The sequence below is a fragment of the Dichotomopilus funicola genome, assembly GCF_033296635.1.
Source record: "Dichotomopilus funicola strain CBS 141.50 unplaced genomic scaffold C8A04scaffold_37, whole genome shotgun sequence".
NCBI classification, from domain to species: Eukaryota; Fungi; Ascomycota; class Sordariomycetes; order Sordariales; family Chaetomiaceae; genus Dichotomopilus; species Dichotomopilus funicola.
In genome coordinates, this window is record NW_026944058.1 from 138659 (window position 1) to 158425 (window position 19767).

A 19767-nucleotide genomic window follows, 5' to 3' on the forward strand; every position below is an offset into this window, starting at 1 on the left:
ATCCCGATTATGAGCCAAACCAAGCGACACGAACAGGGTCCCCGGTGACACTTTTCGACAGACGACAAGGAATCAGACAAGAAGACTTCGGCGAGACATTTGCTCCCGATTCCGATCGAACACGGCATATCCGATAGCCCAGCTGTCCGACTATAGTTTTTATAGTTCCTAGAATTCTTGCATCCCGATTCATCCTCACTCCCCGCCATGGCCGACTACTCCATGTACCATGCCCTCGGCCAGGGCGAGAACCTCGACCCTAACGACCCGAACCGGACGAGCCAGCCTGCCCCGCCGCAGTTCCAACCTCCCATTGCGCCGAACCCCTACCAACAGGGCACGCCCCAACAACAACAGCAGCAGCAGTACCAACAGTATCAGCAGCAGCAACAGCAGCAACCATACTATGGCGCTCCCCCGCCCGGGGGCTACGGCCAGGGAGCACCAGGCGGACCAGGAGGGCCAGGAGGACCTGGAGGGTACGCGCAACAGGGAGGATATGCACAAGGGCCGCAGTCACCGGCAGACGACGGGGGTCTGGCCGCACAACTAGGGGGCATGAACCTCGGGGCCGACGCGGGGACCAGCAGTGTCCGGAAGAAGAAGAAGGACCGTCACGCATACCACAACGTTGAGGCGCCCGTGGGGTCGGCCCCGGCGTTCAACGGCATGCCCCCGCCAGGACCTCCAGTCGGTGGTGTTGGTGCTGCGGCCGGCTTCAGCCCCCAGATGAACCAGTTCCCAGCACCCGTCGCCAGCCCGGGTTTCATGCCTGCGCCCGCGTCTCCGGCCGAGTTCGCCGCGAGAAGCGGCTTTGCCGATGCCGCCGCCGCAGCAGCGCCCGCAGCGCCCGCTGTGGTCCCTACCTCGGGCCAAAACCAAGTCTCCCCCGACGAGATGCCGAGCGTGCCACTCTCCCGCGACGCCGTCCAGCAGCACTTCTTCAACAACGTGTACCCGACCTTTGAGCGGCTGGTCCCCCCACCGGCCACCACGTCCTTTGTCGCGTTCGACCAGGGCAACGCCTCGCCGAAGTATGCCCGGCTGACGCTGAACAACATCCCCGCGACAGCCGAGGGCCTCAAGAACACGGGGCTCCCGCTCGGCCTCATCCTGCAGCCCCTAGCACCGCTGCAAGCCGGCGAGCTGGAGATCCCCGTGCTGGACTTTGGGGACGTCGGCCCGCCGCGCTGCCACCGTTGCCGCGCCTACATCAACCCGTTCATGATGTTCCGCTCCGGCGGCAACAAGTTCGTATGCAACCTGTGCGGCTACGCCAACGACACGCCGTCCGAGTACTTTTGCGCCACAAGCCCGCAAGGTGTGCGCGTCGACCGTGACCAGCGACCCGAGCTCACGCGGGGCACCGTCGAGTTTGTGGTCCCCAAAGAGTATTGGACCCGCGAGCCCGTGGGGCTGCGCTACCTGTTCCTGATCGACGTCACACAGGAGTCGTTCAACAAGGGGTTTCTGGAAGCCTTCTGCGACGGTATCTTACGTACATTGTACGGAGCCGGGGAAGACGGTGAAGAAGAGAAGGACGAGAACGGCGAGCCGCGCAGGAGGATACCACCAGGCGCCAAGGTCGGGTTCGTGACGTTCGACAAGGAGGTGCACTTCTACAACGTCAGCGCGACGCTGGAACAGGCGCAGATGATGATCATGCCCGACATCGAGGACCCGTTCGTGCCGCTGAGCGAAGGGCTGTTCGTCGACCCGTACGAGTCGCGCGCCGTCATCAGCGCGCTGCTGACGCGGCTGCCGCAGATGTTCTCGACCATCAAGAACCCGGAGCCGGCGCTGCTGTCGACGCTCAACGCGGCCATCGCGGCGCTGGAGACCACGGGCGGCAAGATCTTTTGCTCCATCTCGGCGCTGCCGACGTGGGGGCCGGGTCGTCTGTTTATGCGTGATGACGGCAAGCACCCCAGTGGTGAACCGGATAAGAAACTGTTCAGCACGGAGCACCCGGCCTGGCGCAAGGCGGCCGAGAAGATGGTGTCGGTCGGGGTGGGCGTCGACTTTTTTATGGCTGCGCCGTCAGGGGGGTATCTCGACATTGCCACGATTGGTGGGTTTTTGTGTTTCTCAACTCCAAGCTTGTTAGTCTTGAGGGGTAGTTACTAATTCTCGCTATTTATAGGCTACATCTCGGCCACGACCGGCGGCGAGAGCTTCTACTACCCCAACTTCATCGCCCCCCGCGACAACACCAAGCTGTCTCTCGAGATCCAGCACGCCGTCACACGCGAGACCGGCTACCAGGCACTGATGAAGGTGCGCTGCTCCAACGGCCTGCAGGTGGCCGACTACCACGGCAACTTTGTGCAGCACACCTTCGGCGCCGACCTCGAAATCGGTGTCATCGACGCCGACAAGGCCCTCGGCGTGACCTTCCGCTACGACGGCAAGCTCGACGCGAAGCTCGACGTCCACTTCCAGGCCGCCCTGCTGTACACCTCCGCCTCGGGCCAGCGCCGCGTCCGCTGCGTCAACGTCATCGCCGGCGTCAGCGAAAGCCCCCGCGAAAGCGTCAAGTTCATCGACCAGGACGCCGTCTACGCCATGCTTGCCAAAGAAGCCTCCACCCGCCTGGCCACCTCCAACAACGCCCTCAAAGACATCCGCCTCGGCCTCACCGAGCGCACTATCGACATCCTCGCCAACTACCGCAAGCACTTCCTCGCCCACGCCCACCCCCCCGGCCAGCTCGTCATGCCCGAACGCCTCAAGGAACTCTCCATGTACGTCCTCGGCCTGCTCAAATCCCGCGCCTTCAAAGGCGGCGTCGAGACCTCCGACCGCCGCGTCCACGACATGCGCCTGATCCGCCACATCGGCGCCCTCGAACTGTCCCTCTACCTCTACCCACGCATCATACCCCTCCACAACCTCCAACCCGAAGACGGCTTCCCGGACCCCTCCACAGGCGGCCACCTGCGCATGCCCCCCGCCATCCGCGCCTCCTTCGCCCGCGTTGAACCAGGCGGTGTTTATCTTGTTGACAATGGCCAGCAGGCCCTGCTATGGATGCACGCGCAGACCTCGCCCAATCTCATCGCTGACCTGTTTGGTGAAGACAAGACCTCGCTGCAGAGCCTGGACGCATATACTTCGACGCTGCCCGTGCTGTCCACCCACCTCAATGCGCAGGTGCGGAACATTATCGAGTTTTTGCGTAGCTTGCGTGGGTCGAAGGGGTTGGCGCTGCAGTTGGCGCGGCAGGGGATTGATGGGGCAGAGTATGAGTTTGCAAGGTTGTTGGTGGAGGACCGGAATAATGAGGCGCAGAGTTATGTCGATTGGTTGGTGCATTTGCATAAGGGGGTGCAGTTGGAGGTGAGTCTTTCTATATATCCCCAGCCCAGATCCGTTTCTTTATCTTTTGAGGTTCTTTACTAACCGTGTGTCTGTCTATCTAGGTCGGCGGCCAGAGGAAACGCGAGGACACGGGCGAGTCGTCGTCCACGATGACGGCCCTTGCCGGGCTGCGGCCGTCATATTGGTAGATCCCAAACGTGATGCCGGTTGTTGGTAGGGAAAAGGACAGATTTAAGTTTGGGTTGAGTGGCTTTTTGGGTGTTTGGGAGATGGATGGAGCAGGAAGTATATACGCATACAGCACACACATGGGGGGGGAGAGCCATTATGCAAGCGGAAAACAGATGCAAGTGAGAGTGGTGACTATGTTAGACGGTGATACCAGAATTTTTGAAGGTTGAAATTGGTGTTGAGTTTTTTTACGTGCTGGTGTCTTGATGCTAACCAAGCCTGATTCCCGCTCTCAATCACACTGTAGTGTACTTCTCTCACTTCTCACTCTCTCACTCACCCACACACTCTCTCAAGGTGTGTATCAATAGCCCCCTGATTAAACCCACCCCGCTACAGAGTTACACAGTTGTCCTTCAAAGACTTTGACGGAGCAGGTACCCATATGGACAACACCTTCCCAGGCAGCTAAGTATTTTCCTGACGATCTCATGTGATGGGATGATGCGATCAATGGTAAGGATCAAATGGTAACGTGATAACTCCCAAGCTATCAGTGTGTGTAACGTTAGGACGTGAATTTGCTGATTGACTCGACTAGTTGGCTTGGCTAACTGGCCCTAGCTGAATCCAAACCAACAACAAAATACAATTTCATGATGGTTATTCGCCCCCGTGATGAATTTCTCCTCCTCTTTTGTCAATCTCAGCTCGCCTCTTTGACCTCAGCCGCATTCCCTTGTCCAGTCCGTCCTCTCTTCCTCACGATGACTTCTTACGTTACATCATCCATCCATCCATCCATCTTTTCTCTTTGGAAGGGAAGGAATTGGTACTTGCGCAAGCGGCGGGTCTCCCCGCTCCTCCTACTCATCTTTTCTTTCTGTCCCTCTTTCTTTTTCAAGGGGTGGCTGGCTTAAATCCGATCTATACGAGCACCGTCCGAACGAACGAACGAACGAACTGTATGGGAAGCAAAAGACCACCAGGATCTCGGCCCTTGTACCCTGTCTCCCGCGTTCAACTTTCTTCCATCTATTGTTCGATAGTCCGTCCGTTGCTTTGGAAATGCGCTTTTTGCAGATTCCCGTGTCAGGGAGATATGTCTGCCCATCGGTGATAGCAGGAAATGGTAGAGCAGTGTGGCAGTGTGGTAGTGAGGGTGGTGATGAGAGACATGCATATGTCCCGTCCATGTATGTCCGGTTCTGCGTCGCGCATATGTTCCGGACCCTACCCTACCTATGGTACGGTCCGGTATGGTATGCCCAGCTGGGTGCGTAAAATGCTTGGTGCTGCATGATGAGCTCCCGGCTGACCCTCTGGCCGCATCTCATTGCCCCTGTTGTCGTCGAATCACGACGGTGATGGGCCAGTGACGATGATGACATGCATCCAAGACATTCTCATCCGCCTTTGCAGCAGCAGCTTTTTTGCACCGTGGCAAAGCGAGGCTAGCCTATCTATTGTGTCTAACAGCTTCTATGAACACCCCACTGTTCATCATTTCTTTCCCTCCATCTTGATATCACGTCCCATCCCCCCAAGGAGATGCGAATTTCTTGACTGCCGCCTCAACGTTGCAGTGTGCGTGCGCTGTTGCAGGTCGGCGGGCAGTCAGGACTCAGCAACAACTCCACCGACCGCTTTCGGGTTCGAACCAGTGATGAGGTGATGAGTGTGTATGTTGATCGTGTCTCTTGTTCAAGACTTGTTTCTGAAGGGAGCGGCTTCCACTCTGTCGCGACCCTTTCCTCGTTCAGAGTTACCTTGCGATCCTGTCTCCCTGTCTTCGGAGTAAAACTAGTGTTGCTTTTTCCTTGATATCAGTGGTGTTTTAGTGGGGTAGTGGGGTGCGGGGTACAAAGGAGGTCAGTCAGTCCCTTGATGATTGATGAGATGCTGCAGGCGTAGCGTCGAGGAGTGATGAGCGAGCTCGCAACCATCCTAGCTTACACTAAGGAGGGACAGGGGGGAAGTGAGCAGATTGCCCGGTCTCTTGTTTCTTTGTCTGTTCTCCTGTCGAGGATGGAGAAATGTCAAAAAAGGGAAAAGGGGAAAAAAATCATGTCGCAAGCAAAAAGTAAAACTCTAGATCTAGCGTTCGTCTATCTGTAGATCGGTCTGGTGACTTGCTCCACATTCCAACACGCAACACCATCAGTCTCATTTTAACCCCGCCCCCTTTTCAGAAACCGTTGGATCACAGGCACTGCGGGGATAGCTGAGACAGACATTCATCATGCTTGACTAATGGTCTCAGGTTAGTGTACTGTAGGGTAGTCTGCAACTGTCGTTGAAACAATCGTAATTAGATACGGATCGTGTACTCACTCGTCACATCATTTGCTGTGGGACAGCCCTCGCCGTTTCTCTCCGCATCACGCCCGAGAGATTAAGGTTGTCGGAGTTTTGTGGTAGTAACGCACTCAGTAATTGGAATAAGGTCTTATTTTCAAGGGATTCTCGAGCTAAACCCGCTTTCGGAATAACGTACCGTCGTTAATTCGTCAACATCACCGATAACTCGGTCCTGTTGACGATGTTGTCTCGGGGCATACAGACTGACACAGGGAATATTACGAAGTACACTTGTAAGTGACGACTAGTGTAAGTCACCGTTTCATCAACCAACTACCGGAGGGCGTGTCTTGGATAGTCCAAGTGATTTGCCACCTCGGTCTTTGTCCGGTCACGTTTCCCTCGGAGTCAACTCCTCTCTTGATAGCCATGTCTTTTTCCACATACACTACCCTAGATCTACTAAATGGTTTTAGGTTTTGACATCCCACGTCAAATTATTTCCGCAAGGTCAGGTGTTTTTTTTTTTTATGCAGACCACACCCTTGCCAACCCACTTGCTGGAATCCCCAACGTTGCAATGGCCAGCTCTTTTTACCAATTCCGGCTTCTTTGCCTGCCGGAAGACCCGGCCGAGTTCTTCAGCTCTCTCGTTCGCCGCGGTTGGTTCGCGATCAACCCCCGGGAGACGAGAACGACGGCAGGGAAGGTTGCAACAGAGTCCGCGAGTCAAGAGTTTTCTCCCATTGCTGGGATAGACGTGTCATGTCGAATGTAACGATACCCATGGCAGAGGTCGGGCTTTGGTGCTTTTGTTTGGTTCCGTGATGCACGATCTCCGATCTGTATGACTCGATCTCACACGGCTATCGGCCTGTCTCAGCCTGTAGCTTGTGTCTGTGTGTACATACGTACATACTGTGTACGATGTCTCTATTTAGCTGGGTGTGCGTACATATTATGTGAGGGTCCTGCCTCAAAAGGGGGGCGTGTGCGGACGGGTGTGCGTTTGTTTTCCTCTTAGAAATCTGTGTAACTACCCAACGGGTTCGGTTCGGGTATCGACCAACTGAGAGGCGTGTACGCTTGTATCACCTCGTCGTTCCCTCGCTCCATCCCCCCCTCTCTCCTTGCCACTCATCCTTTCTTATCGTCTTCGTTTGTTCAGAGGATCGTCTGGTCTGGACGGGTAGCAGCAAGGAGCGAAAGGCAGCAATCCTAACCCTCCGAGCCCCCCCCCTCGGCAAACAGGATATCATTCCGGCCTATGGGAATCGATGCAAATGCAGCAATCCCTCGCTTCCCTGTATTGTGACCAGTACGGGGCCGACAGGAGGAATCGTCCCGGCAGATCTGCAGTGCCGATACCCGGGGCGGCTAGTGAGGCTGTCAAGACCATGGTGTTGACAAGTCGCAAAATGGAGATGAGAAAGTGAGACGAGAGGATGACTGGTGTAGTATAGACAAGTTCCTGGCTAGTGAAACTGACAGAAGAAGACTCCACAACCACGACAAAGTCCCGGTTTGCGCTTGCTCATCAAGAAACTTGCTCACGGCGCGAGCAGCGAGCTAAACGCTAGTGCCCGGCTTCATGAAGACCCGAAGCTAGGATAGTCGTGTCAGAGATCGCAAACCCGCTCGCCCACCTCATCTCGACTCGTCGCGGCAAGATCTCGGCGGCCCGCTGATCTGGCTCCTCACCTCTGGGTCGGTGAGGTTACATGTATACCTAATATACTACCTCGGGAACAACAAAGCAGCTTACCACTGTTTCCGGTGCGACGCTATCGTTCGTTTGATATCCTATTTCGTCGAGGCCAGGCAGTCGAGGATGGAGGAAGTGAGGTCGGTTTACTAATCACCCAATGTCATCCTTACAACAAACGCAGATTTGCCACCCATCTCTGTAAGCCTGTCAATCTGTTTTCTTCTGGCCTCAGTTCCTGGCAGACATCCGTTGCTTCCGAGAAGCAACGGGCTCAACAGCCTACCCACTATGCACTGTGTTCGTGCCGAGGAGATATGCAAAGGTCTGTCTGTGGAAGTACCCAGTATGCATCCATTGTCGACAGTCAGTCTAGATACTTCACCCACGGAGTAGCAAACGGAAACGAGAGAGGTTCACCCATACCGTAATTATCCAAGAAATACGAATACTTTTGTGAGAAAGGAAAAGAGCCTCCAAAAAAAAAACAGGCATGGTTCCCTCAAACAGTGGGTCCAATCCAACAACACCAAAAAAAAAAAACACCCCAAAAGAAGCAATATCACAAATTCCCACCGAGTTTGTCACAACTGCAGCCACCTCCAAACGAGGTATCCCCGCTCACGTTGAGGTCTCGCGATGCCTCTTCTAGCCTGGCGGCAAATATGTGCCGACGGGGATGAATCTGCGCCAAGTACCCAAAGCCTACCCTGGAACCCGTCGGTCCCAACCTTTCGGGGCATGCGGTTTGTTGCTTGATGAATGGGTTGCGCCCATCAGTCCACGTTCCCACAGTTCGCACGCAAACGCAACCAAGGGGCTGGGACTCGGGGAACGGGAGAAGGGGGGGGCGTGTAATGTCGTGAGCCATTCATGATCAACCTCATGCAAGGCCCGTCACCCACCCACAATGCTCTCCCTAGTCCTAGTCGTAGTTTCTCTCGCTCCCCTCTCTCTGTCTTCATCATCATGCCCGGCCCGTGTCTGAGACGGGATTGACAGCTCGTCACAATCCCAGCCCTGCCCCTCCTCATCTGCCGACCCCTCACTATCACCCCCCCGGGCCTTCTCCCCCGGGCAGCGAGCATTCTCGGGCCGCGACTTCATGACCCAATCTTCGGCGAGCCGGGGTTAGGGATGAGGAGTGACCCCCCAGTTCCCAATTATCCAGGGACCTCCGCCCGCCCGCCTGCTCTCCCCCCCGGGAGACTCGGGACAATGGCAAAGACTGAGACAAACAAGCGCGCTTGCCAACCGACTTACTCAGAAAAAGAACCCCCAGTGACGCGCGGAAATGGCGCCATTTCGTATCCTGACCATCGACATTATCGTCATCATTAGGGAGGAGGTGAACTAAAAAGTAAACTAGCGGTAATGTTTGAGACCGAGATATGCAACCAAAAAAGAAAAGACTCCCAAGTGTTTTGAACTTGTGGTACCCAACCTCCAAGCCGTTGCCTAAAATGCTTGAGAAGTAAACCCCAAAAATGAGACTCAATGTATCCACGCCCAGACAATAAGAGAGATTCCCAAAAGAAAATCAAGCAACATCCTCCTCTTCCCCACCAGCCCGAAATGTCAGAAAATTGGCCCCTAGTAACGCCACCCCCTAACCCAAACGCAGAAAGAAAGGAACTTCATGAAACGAGAAGGTTGTTGAGGCCGTATCGTGCGTCAGGCTCCGCAAGAAATCTTTGGATTTCAGCCTCGGCAAACACTCGCGAAAATATCTCGGCGTCGGTGGGCGTGCTGCCAGTGCTGCTTCCTTTCGTCTTGGGCCGGCTCGAGGGGGAGGAGGAACTGCTTCCCTTAGACTTCTTGGCGATGTCGTCTAGGATCAGCTGCGCGGTGTTCTGCGTTGGGTCCTCAAAGACAAATGCCACACAACGGATGCGGCCGCGGAGATCCGGGTCGTACAGGAATACCTCGCGCCACAGCTCGGCCAGCTCCTGCGGCGGATTCCGATACCCGTTACCCAGCCCAAAGTCGCCGATCACAACGGTGCTGTAGTTGTTGTACGCGCAGATGCGGAGCGCGCCGCGCATCTTCTCCATCACCATCTCCCGCTCGTCGGCAAACGAGTACTTGGTGCCGTTCTGCGTCAGTTTGGGCCAGCGCGGCGGGGGCACCGATACAACGGGCAATGCTCGCCACTGATCAGTCGGGAGCTTCTCATACTTGTCGTGGGGCCCGCGAAACACAACTGCATGATCGAGTCAGCGGGTGAGCGGTGGTGGCGGAAGTAAGTGAGCGAGATAGGAAAAGAGGGGCTGGCATACCAACGTGCTGAGACAATATCCCCGCGCATGCCGGGAGCGGGTAGTGGCTGGCGTCCGGAGAACCCTCCCCCGGCGTTGCAAGACACGCCGCGAGGGTGCTTCGCCGGCAGAGACGCTCCTCGTAGCCTACTACGCCAGTTTCCCAGTCACCGCCCGGCCGCTTGTCATTGGCCGCGCAGATAAAAGGGATGGCACATTGTACCGAGTCAACCCAGTCTAAGACGATGTTCACCGGGTCGCCACTCCTGACAACTATGGAGCGGGGTTGTTAGCACTCAAGCCTCCCCCTCAACATAATCCGAAAGTGAGAATGATAGTGCTCACAGAACTGTGGGGGAGAAAGGTCCAGTGGTCGCTCGGTGAAATTAATTTGCAGGAGTGGCTGTTGGTAGATGTACGAGCAGGTAGACCAAGTCGAAGAGTAGTTGTTCCTGATGGTGGGGATGTAGACCCTCTTAGCTTCCGAGGCCACCTCGGACGGCTTGGGTTTCGATCTTGACGTTGAAGGAGGCATCGTGTGATAGCTTGCTGGAGTCCTCACGAGGCCGTTGGGGAGAGAAGTTGGTCAAGAGCCAGTCGGGCAAGACGTTGTTGGGCTAGGTAGCGGTGATGATATGATGAGGATGATGATAGAGAGTGAGGGCTAGGACGGACTTTGACTTTGCTGAGTTGTTGAAGGGTCGTCGGGTGCTTATGCTGATGGATCTGCTAATTCCTGGAAAGGGATGGTCGGGGGCATGGGTTGCTTTATATCCCGTATGCGGGCCGCCAGGGAGAAGGAGATTGAAGAAGAAAAAGGAGCCAGAGATGACCGATTCGTTGCGAGCCACCGCAGCAACCAACAACCGGGTCGCGTGCTGCGATTCCTTGCGTAAAGAAGATCTCTGTGCTACCGGCCGGTCTCAGACATATCAGAGATCCAGCGCTTCGTTATTGCTAGTGTAAATAATAAAAAAGAAAGAGAGAAAAAGGAAGCTCAGGGCACTTGCCCTCACTCAAACTTGGTAGCCTTTGCTGTTTGCCGTCTTGTTTTTGTTTTTTCCAGCGTTCGAGGCCATTTCCACTCAGGCGAATGCAACAGAAAAGACATCGTTCTGCTGCGTTTCCACCCCAAAAGCCGCAGCTAGTTGTGGCTTTTCACTAAACAACAGAGAAAACGCAAGAAATTACCTGAAGTTTGGGTTTTCCCGACCTAGCCGTCTCCCACCAGCCAACTACTCCAGCCGAAGACTCCTTGCGGCTGGCAATGAGAGAGACATGAATTGTCACCTAGGCGAGCTGCCGAAACCCTAGGACTCGCGCTGCGGGTGCCACATCGAGCTGTTGTGTTGCCGCAAGTGCGCCATCTCGAGTTTGAGTCAATCTGGTATTCCCGCGCCACTCGACTCGGGACCAGAGACATGGGCCGGGTCCCTACCTCTCGCCGTTAGATCGGGGTCCTTCGGATATGTTGCTTGCATTGTTGAGTGCCCTCAGGCCGGGCAGCTGCTGAAACCAATATTCACTCGGGTCCTAAACACGGTTTGCCGGCCGCAAATACTCTCACCCCAGATCTCATCTAGTAAAGGGACATGGCGGGTGGGATACCTAGAGCGAACTAGGAACCCGGCATCAAACAGATGTTCGGTGCGCCTTTGTCGAACTTCTCAGTCCACGGTATGGCCCAATGTACTGTACCGCTGCCTCTGTATTGATAACCCGTAAATGCCGGCTTCCCGGGCCGGGAGAAGGAAGAGCCTCGCGGCGATAATGGCGCGTGGTTTCGGGCGGTAAAGATTGCGAAAGATGCCGTGGATGCCCAGCGAGCCCACGAGAGGCCGAGAAAAGATAAAACTAGCACTGCATGTCTGACGCTCTCCTGCGGAATGACGAGCCGACCTCCACCAAACCGCCGTCCTCGAGCGGTACCCAAGTCTCGGAGCGGGGGGTGAATTCGCCACCCCCTGTGGTGCTGGTCGGCGGAAGCCACAGTGCCCGGCAGCTGAGTTGATGCAAGCGTGAGATGCAGATGCGAGCCTTGGAAAAGCAAAAATGACCTCCTCCTTGCCATTCACGACCGGCGGAGATGAGCCCGCACAAAGACCAGGGTGCCACACCAAACTTTCCACACCTCCATAAAGTGTACACAGTAACTTAGGTACTTCCTTACTTCCTTCCTTCCCGCAGCAGCCCCAGGAGCCCGGTGGCCTGATCATGGAGTGTGGAGGAGAACCTGCTGATCTCCAGGGAGATGCCAAGCGGCAGTTTCCCTCCAAATTTTGTGGTTTATCCAGTCCAGCCAATCACCGTAAAGCGAGGTCTCGAGAAGGGCAAGTGCAGCAGCGGGGTCTGGGTAGTTCTGGGCGAATCGGTATGAGCCAGGGGCCAAGGTGGAGTGGCACGAGTGGGCGGCCAGCCGGATGCGCCTGCCCGGCCGTAGTGCCAAGACAACACTACTGTGGGAGCAACCCGCCGGCGCGTTTCTTTTCGCTGAAATTTCAGCAGGCACCATCGGTGAAGGACTTCTCTCGATGAGCTCATGCACGTGAACAAGCAACATCTCAAAGCAAGCACCGCTGGGACCAAAGAGTCTGCGTTCCTGCCCTGACGGAAATAGCCGCCGAAATCGGACGAATCCGGCCCTCCAACACGAAACCCCCAGTCTGCAAGATCGATCTCAACCCCCAGGTGACTTCTGAGCCATGCGGCCCGCTCCGACGCTTCGGCCGTCGAGGGTCTCGCGTATCTGGCTCCCGCATCGCCTCGCCGGCTTCCACCGATGCATTTCACATCAAGCAACCCGCTCTATCGCCGAGTTGCTTCAATGGCAGCCCAAGGAGAAGGCCGATGATGTGACCATCAACGGCTTCGTCCGGTCCGTCCGGTCTATGAAGGCACACCAATTCATCGCCCTCGGCGACGGTTCGTCTCTGGCCCCTCTACAGGCTCTCGTGCAGCCCGACCACGGCTCAGAGTACGTGCTAAGAGGGGGTCCCCCCCTTCTCTCTCTGCCCTCCACCCTCCCCCTTTTCCGGCATACGGATGTCTCGGTTGAGCTGCCTACGGATCCGTACTAACGCCGGCCCCGCAGCCTTGCCGTTGGCGCGGCCGTCCGCCTCACCGGTTCCTGGGTTCCCTCTCCGGGAACGTCCCAGAGCCATGAGCTGCACGTTGACAAGGTCGAGGTCTTGGGCCCGTCTGACGCAAAGGTATGGCTTCCCCTGCTTCCCGTCGACGGCGCCTAGGTACACTGTTCTGACGGGCTGCGAGGGCAGACGTTTCCCATCCAAAAGAAATATCAAACCCCTGAGTATCTCCGTACCATGCCACATTTGCGGCCGAGAACTCCGACCAACGCCGTTCTGTTGAGACTGCGCTCCGAGGCCATTGCATCCTTGACTCAATTTTTTGCAGGACGATCCTTCACCCAGACGCATCCTCCCATCCTCACCTCGGCGGATTGCGAGGGTGCCGGGGAGGTCTTCACTGTGACGCCCGCCAGTGATACGCTGGACTCGGCCAACGCCCAGGGCAGTGGTCTGCACCAGGAACCTTTTTTCCGTTCAAAAAAGTACCTCACCGTTTCGACCCAGCTTCATTTGGAAGCGCTTGCGCAATCCGTTGGTAATGTCTGGACCCTCTCGCCCGTCTTCCGGGCCGAGAAGAGCGATACCTCGAGGCATTTGAGCGAGTTCTACATGCTCGAAGCCGAAATGAGCTTTGTAGAAGATCTCGGGCCCGTGATGGATCTGCTCGAAGACATGCTGCGGTCTTTAAGCACCAACATGATTGAGTCGGCGACGGTCCAGGACCTTCTCTTTCGGTCACGCCACAGCGGTTCGCATTTGGCCCCGGCCGAAGACGTAAGGCACCGTTGGGACGGTTTGATGCTCAAGGACTGGCCGCGAATCACGTACACGGACGCGGTGGCACTGTTGCAGAAGAAGTCCGATCTTTTCGAGCACAAGCCAACGTGGGGTGCGGGCTTGCAATCGGAGCACGAGAGGTATCTTGCCGAACACCTCGGAAACGGTGAGAAGCCGGTCTTCGTCACCCACTATCCCCGAGACATCAAGGCCTTTTACATGCTCGAGACCCAGTCCCCGCTCTCTGGAATACCCGGCCCAACCGTCGACTGCTTCGACCTGCTGGTGCCAGAGTTCTGCGAAATCGCCGGCGGGTCGATGCGCGAGCACCGTCTCGACCCTCTTTTGAATGTCATGAAACAGAAGGGGATTCTCAAGCCATCATCTGATGGGCCAGACGCTGAGAGCTCCTCTGGGGGCCTGGACTGGTATGTCGACCTTCGCCGGTGGGGCTGCCCACCGCATGGTGGCTTTGGCATAGGCTTCGACCGGCTGCTCAGTTATTTGTCTGGTGTCCAAACCATCCGAGACATCGTCTCATTCCCACGCTGGTATGGACGCTGTGACTGTTGAGTAACGACCGCAACATCTCTCCATTATCTCCGCCGTTACCTCGTGCTACCTACCTTATTGTGCCTGTTGCGTAGTAGTCTCGGTCAGTACGGGCTATTTGTGTCTACTTGCCGTCCCTCGGCCCCTTTCAGCGAAAGGGCGGACACATGCAGTCACCCTTCACCGGGGACGAGAAAAATATGTTACGAGGCACGTGGGATGCATTGGAGCAAACAGTCCCGACTGCTGCTTCAGCGGCTGATGAAGTAACTCAGATGTGTGTGTCTGTGCAACGGATTTACGGCCTTATAGCCTCGTTTGGTGTCCCCCAGACCCGGCTTTCAGTTGACCATATATCTTTCCTCGCGGCTGCCCGCATCCCGGACCCGAGACGTTTGTTCCATCAAGGGAGCATCAGCGTGGAGCCCTATCGAGGAAAATTATGTAACTCCCTACGCCAAACGTCAATTCGAGCCAACTAGAAATCACGCTTTATCCCCATATTGCTTCGGCACTAGGGAATGTTCATGAACAGTATACCCGCCTTAACTCTGCCCGCCTTGGAAGCAAGATAAACCCACTCATTACAACTTCAAACCATCGAATCCGTTCTGTACCTCAAGTTTTGGTACCCGCCTCCGGCCATACCAAACGTCGCTACCCGAGCCAACCTCATCACAACTGCAACATAGTATTGATTGAGTCGGCTCTACCATTCTAGTTTCTCGGTGACTACTTAGGTGGGTATTCTACCTAGGCCTACCAGCATCCTGTTGGGTAAACTAGCCTCGCCTTGAAGCGCGCCGGTGATAACACAACTCGAATACCAGAAGCTCCTCATTGCACCCTGCGGGAAATCGGGGTCGCGGGTCGACTGGATCATAGCCATAGCTTCTGGCACCCAAATTTATGTATTGTTATCACAGAAAGCCTTGCTCACGTGCGAAAGATTCTCTTAGAATCATCACGACCCTGCTCCATCTCATCAGAGTTTCCCTCGAAGCGTTGCTACGTGGGAGAAGAGGGCAGGGGCCGCACCAGTCAAAGTAGGTAAAGTCACTACACACCGTTAGGTCACCAAGAGTCACGTTAGTTATCCAACGTCGCATCAACATAGCGGTCCAAAACAAGCATCGCTTGAGATATGCTGACTCTTGACTCTGGGCTAGGTTAGAGTCGATACTCCCTTGTGATGGCTTCAGATTCATTCCTTGTTGTGAAGACACGGTCTTAACATGACCAGATTTACAACCAAAACGGCAGAGGCCAATGCTAAACGAAATGTAATTCCCTCCTCCTTCAATCCAATGGCAGACCCACGCCCATACTCGTGCACCTTCCTTCCCCCTGCCCTCAAATCCCACGCCGGCCCTTTATAACCCACCCTTCCGCCCTTCCTTCCCAACAGCCCCCCCATCCGGCAAATACGCAACCGCGGATGGTGGATTTGGGGGGTGCGGGCACACTCGGTGTGCCCGCTTGCTCCCCTTCCTAAGTTCGATTCAGGGAGGGGGCATCCAAGAAAAACCCCCGGGTTTTTCGTAGCTGTCTACAACCTCTACGGAGGAAGTGGGCAGTGAGCTTTTTGAGTTTTTCTTTTTTTATCTCCCATACCCAGAGCACACCGCCAGTACAATTGTCATTAAGCCAGCCGAGTGGAATCACACGGATGGCGCCACATGAGATGCCGAAGGCATCAAGGCCGTTCCAGGTAATTCCCGTTCTTCAAGGTCGGGTATAAACCGGCAAACAACACCACGATACAACATCATACAGAAGAACTAGGAAAGGTACCTTGCGAGTCAGTTGGGAGACCTTGTTGCTCAAGTATTTATTCCTGTTGATTCAGATGTGTTTCGTAATCTCAATGACAAAGTATTAGTTGCCTCTTCCCGAAAGCCAGAGAATCCAATGCGCAACAATGCTGGACAGACAGCCGATCGGAACCCCGAATCCCCCACGCCTTCCATCAAAAGGTTATCAGCTACTGATCCTACGATGTATCGCCCCGACGATGCCATCAAGCACACGATGTGACAGAGGCGGTGGCTTGCAGTCACACAGCTAGACAACCACGGATGGACAACCCAGCCTTTCACTTCACGATTTACGACTAACACATCCATGATGATGCAAGACAAAGCGTCGGCCTTCCACGAGTGCCGAGCCCCGTGGAAAATCCGGCACAAGGTCAAAAAATAGATACAGCATTGCAAGACAAGAACTAGCAGGCTCGGTTAGACCTTCCTCAGACTGAGTAGGTGCTCGAGACAGCAGAAGCCTTATCGGTTGTTCCCGCTCTCTCGTTGCATCTGAAGATGCAGTGCAAGCTCAGCTCATGGATTGGGCGACCGGTCAGGGCGCATGGACACCCGGGAACTCGTCTAGGTGACCGGTGGAGAGGAGGGTGTGTGGGCACCCATTCCTTCGTGTAAGTACTCAACTCGAGCAACTCAAGGACGGTCTACGTAGCTAAGTTCTACGTACCTAGGCAAGGAGGGAGTTGCTTCAATTCGCTTTCATCGGTTTCGGGGTTTCTGGGGTCCTTAAACTCCCGATTGTTTGTCCCCAGCCCTACGCTAGAATGGTATGAAAGGAATTGCCGCTGGAATCGCCCGGTGCCTGAGAACTGTGCCATCGACGACAAGAATGCCGAGTCCGGGTCGGTCTTCGATCTATTCGATAATATGGGCCCCCGATTTTCACCGAGAAAGGACGGACGTGAGGGAAAGAGAGAAGCGTAATGCTGAATTTAGCACCAACGCCTCTTTCGTTTTCCTCGGCTTCTCCACAGAAAGGTGATCCTCGAACGGTGGGTTACTCCCACTACCACCATGCGCACAGGTAGGGTTTCGTGGTGGAGTGAGCGGAATGAGCGCCGTGGAGGGATTGAATGGAAAAGACACGCAAGCCAGAGTCCGATGGGACGAGACCGATGGGGACTGGAGTCTCCCGCCGCTCTGTCGTCTCGCTCGCTCGCTCTTCCCGCCTCCTCCCGCCGTCGATCCCGCGTTGCATGCCGCGGCTGCCTCATTCTCTTCTTGTCTTTTGTTGTATTTTGATGCTGTTGAGCGGCGGACTTTGTGCGGGATCCGACAAGCCTCCATTGCCCGGCTCTAGCCCCATGCGAAACAAACCCAACCTCCTCCGTCGGAGTCGGTTTGTTTTCCTTTCGGCAGGAAAAGCCGGCGGTCCTATTTTGGCTCCATTTTCGTGGCCGCGAAATGGGCGAGGGCTTTGTCGGCGTTAACGGCTTTTAGACAGGGGGGCATGGCCGCCGCAACAACTGCCCCCCCCCCTGTGTTGCCGGTCAATGCCCTCCAACGGCGTTCGGAGAGTTTGACAAAATGATATTTGTGTTTTCTTTTCTTGTTTTTTTCTTCGTGATTTGATACACTTTTCTGTTGTGTTCCCCTGTTATCTTGTTCTCTTGTTGAATATGTGGTTGGATTGACCACCCATCTTGTTGTGTCGGGCTGTTCCTAAACCCGTTCAAGTATAACGTACTGCAGGTTGATCGTGAGCTGTCCAAAAGTGGAAACTCCGGTGCCGGTTTCGTTGTTCATATTTACCGCTAATATCGGCATGTCGTTTATCTCTTGAAAATTCTCTCCCAGTCATAGACTATGTACCATCTCGATCAGATCTCCGCTCTGCGATAAATGTTTTTAAGTAAGCGGTTTGCTTTGTGATTGGGCGGGTGCAAATGTGCCTGAGCATGTCGTCGGGATTACATCGCAGCGGACTTTATGTGCCAGAAACCCGCGCACTTCATATCTTCCGCGCATGTTCGGAAGTGATTTAACTGGGCCGAGTGGTTCTGAAGTTACACCGATAATCATGTTTGACTTCCTTCCTACAGCAAGATGTGACTCTGTATGGGTAGGCATGTATCGGCCCGCGGAGGCTAAACGCTGCGGGCAAGTTGAACCGCCCAACCTTACCCAGACTAGAGGGACGTTGTGGCGCTTCGGCTCTAAGCTTAGCCCACCTGGGACCCACGGAAGGCAATATCAAGCCGTTTGACGATGCGGGCTGTTGGTTCCTGGAATGCTTGGCTCCGGTGGTTCTGGACGGGGGGATGGAAGGCTTTCGTTGAGTGTTGGGTGTGTGGCAATGATGGCACCAAGACTCCACCCGCTAGCGACATAGTAGTCGAGCAAGAAAAGAGGTCCGAGAATTGGGTAACTATCGCGAGCCTGGATGTTGCGAATTGGGCTTCCTTCGGTCGGTGCTGGCCCACAGTCTGGTGCGATTGGTATCCTGATTAACAAGCTTAAAACTCCAATATGCCCTCCAACCCCCCTCCGATGAACGACGAATAATTATTCAACAAACCCACAGTACATATGAATGTCGAGACCAACCGTGACAGCACCATTGGTTGGAGGGCAGGCTAGCGGATCCCGTCCGCTATAGTTAGGTCGTTAACCCACTATGCTGTTGGTTGTTTGAACGCTACCACCTTCCCAAAGCCGACGGGAATCGGCGTCGGAGTCTCGTCTCGGCGGTCGCGAGCTGCCCGTGGTAAACCCGGGAAGAACGACGGCAGCGACCCTCTTTTTTGTTTCGGCGACGACTCCGTCCTGCGGACGAATCTCCGGATGAAACACGGTGGCCATCGAGTCCACAAAGTGGCATCTGTGATCGACAGCCGGCTTTTGTTCTTCACAAAAAAACAACTTCGTCGTGTACACAGCAACTTATTAATGAGAGGCGACACGCATCAAATAAGGATGAGGTCGTGCAGCGCCCAGACTCGCCTGCTTCTTCGACGTGCTTGCCCGGCGGAGGAAGTTTGTTGCTCTTACGTACAACCAGGGCCGCTGGAGCGGAGTTGGTGATGATCCGATGGAAGGCCAAGTCGGGCCAAGACGCGAGGTGTGATACATAGGAAGGTCGTCTCGGGGGGCTTGGTTGGTTTCACGGGCCAGGTTGCAGTTCTGCGTTGCTTTCGCGTTGGGGGGGGGATACAGTGTAATGCGCTGGAATGTCGCATCTGCTGTTTCGTGCAAGGCAACGAGCAAACAAGCCAGCGTTCGTTTGTCCGTGATAGGAGTGTGTTCGGGCATTTCTCTGCAGGACAAGGACACAAACAGTCCACAGCTAATTTGTGGCCCCAAGAGTTGCTCCGTTACGCCTGGAACGACCGGGGGTGTGGGGTCGACGGGTCAAGCTTTTCCCTGATTGCCCTGATCAACCCTCCCCCGGCCGAGGAACCCGGGCGAGCGGCGGAACGAGGTTCAGAAACGGAATCCGGCGAGGACCAGAATCGGGGAGTTTCGACAAAATAGGCATTTGGTCATTCGCACTGCCGAGATTTGGTGCAACCTTAGGTTGAGACAAAGCCGAAGATGAAGAATTCCATACTCCGTACGAATACTCCGCCCTGATTCCAGTGTCACGGTCATCGACACCCACAAGTTTGCGATTTTTGAGGGGCATTTGTTTGCGAGACGCCAAGCGTCGTTGCCGAGCTGCAAAACAATAGACTCCTTCCTCAAGACCAGAAAAGACACAGACTCTCAGCAACGGCTGGTTTCGTTGTTGTTGGCTAAAGGTCAGGCCATGTGGTGCTTGGCCCGACTTGGCT

The 19767-nt window shown here is 55.2% G+C and overlaps 3 protein-coding genes across 3 annotated transcripts; 2 read left to right on the plus strand and 1 right to left on the minus strand.

Annotated features, from left to right (window-relative positions):
• Positions 1-207: 207 nt before the first annotated feature.
• C8A04DRAFT_37781 (uncharacterized protein) lies at positions 208-3509 on the plus strand (the record flags this gene model as incomplete). The annotated part of the gene is made up of 3 exons (XM_062784007.1): positions 208-2071; positions 2144-3339; positions 3423-3509. The coding sequence occupies 3 exons, from the start codon at positions 208-210 to the stop codon at positions 3507-3509; spliced, it is 3147 nt and encodes a 1048-aa protein (XP_062636426.1).
• Positions 3510-9135: 5626 nt separating this feature from the next.
• On the minus strand, positions 9136-10291 carry C8A04DRAFT_12690 (uncharacterized protein; the record flags this gene model as incomplete). The annotated part of the gene is made up of 3 exons (XM_062777422.1): positions 9136-9701; positions 9778-10029; positions 10102-10291. The coding sequence occupies 3 exons, from the start codon at positions 10289-10291 to the stop codon at positions 9136-9138; spliced, it is 1008 nt and encodes a 335-aa protein (XP_062636427.1).
• A 2167-nt stretch (positions 10292-12458) lies between these two features.
• On the plus strand, positions 12459-14195 carry C8A04DRAFT_12670 (uncharacterized protein; the record flags this gene model as incomplete). Its single annotated transcript, XM_062777412.1, has 3 exons — positions 12459-12730; positions 12848-12965; positions 13032-14195. The coding sequence occupies 3 exons, from the start codon at positions 12459-12461 to the stop codon at positions 14193-14195; spliced, it is 1554 nt and encodes a 517-aa protein (XP_062636428.1).
• Between the last annotated feature and the right edge of the window lie 5572 nt (positions 14196-19767).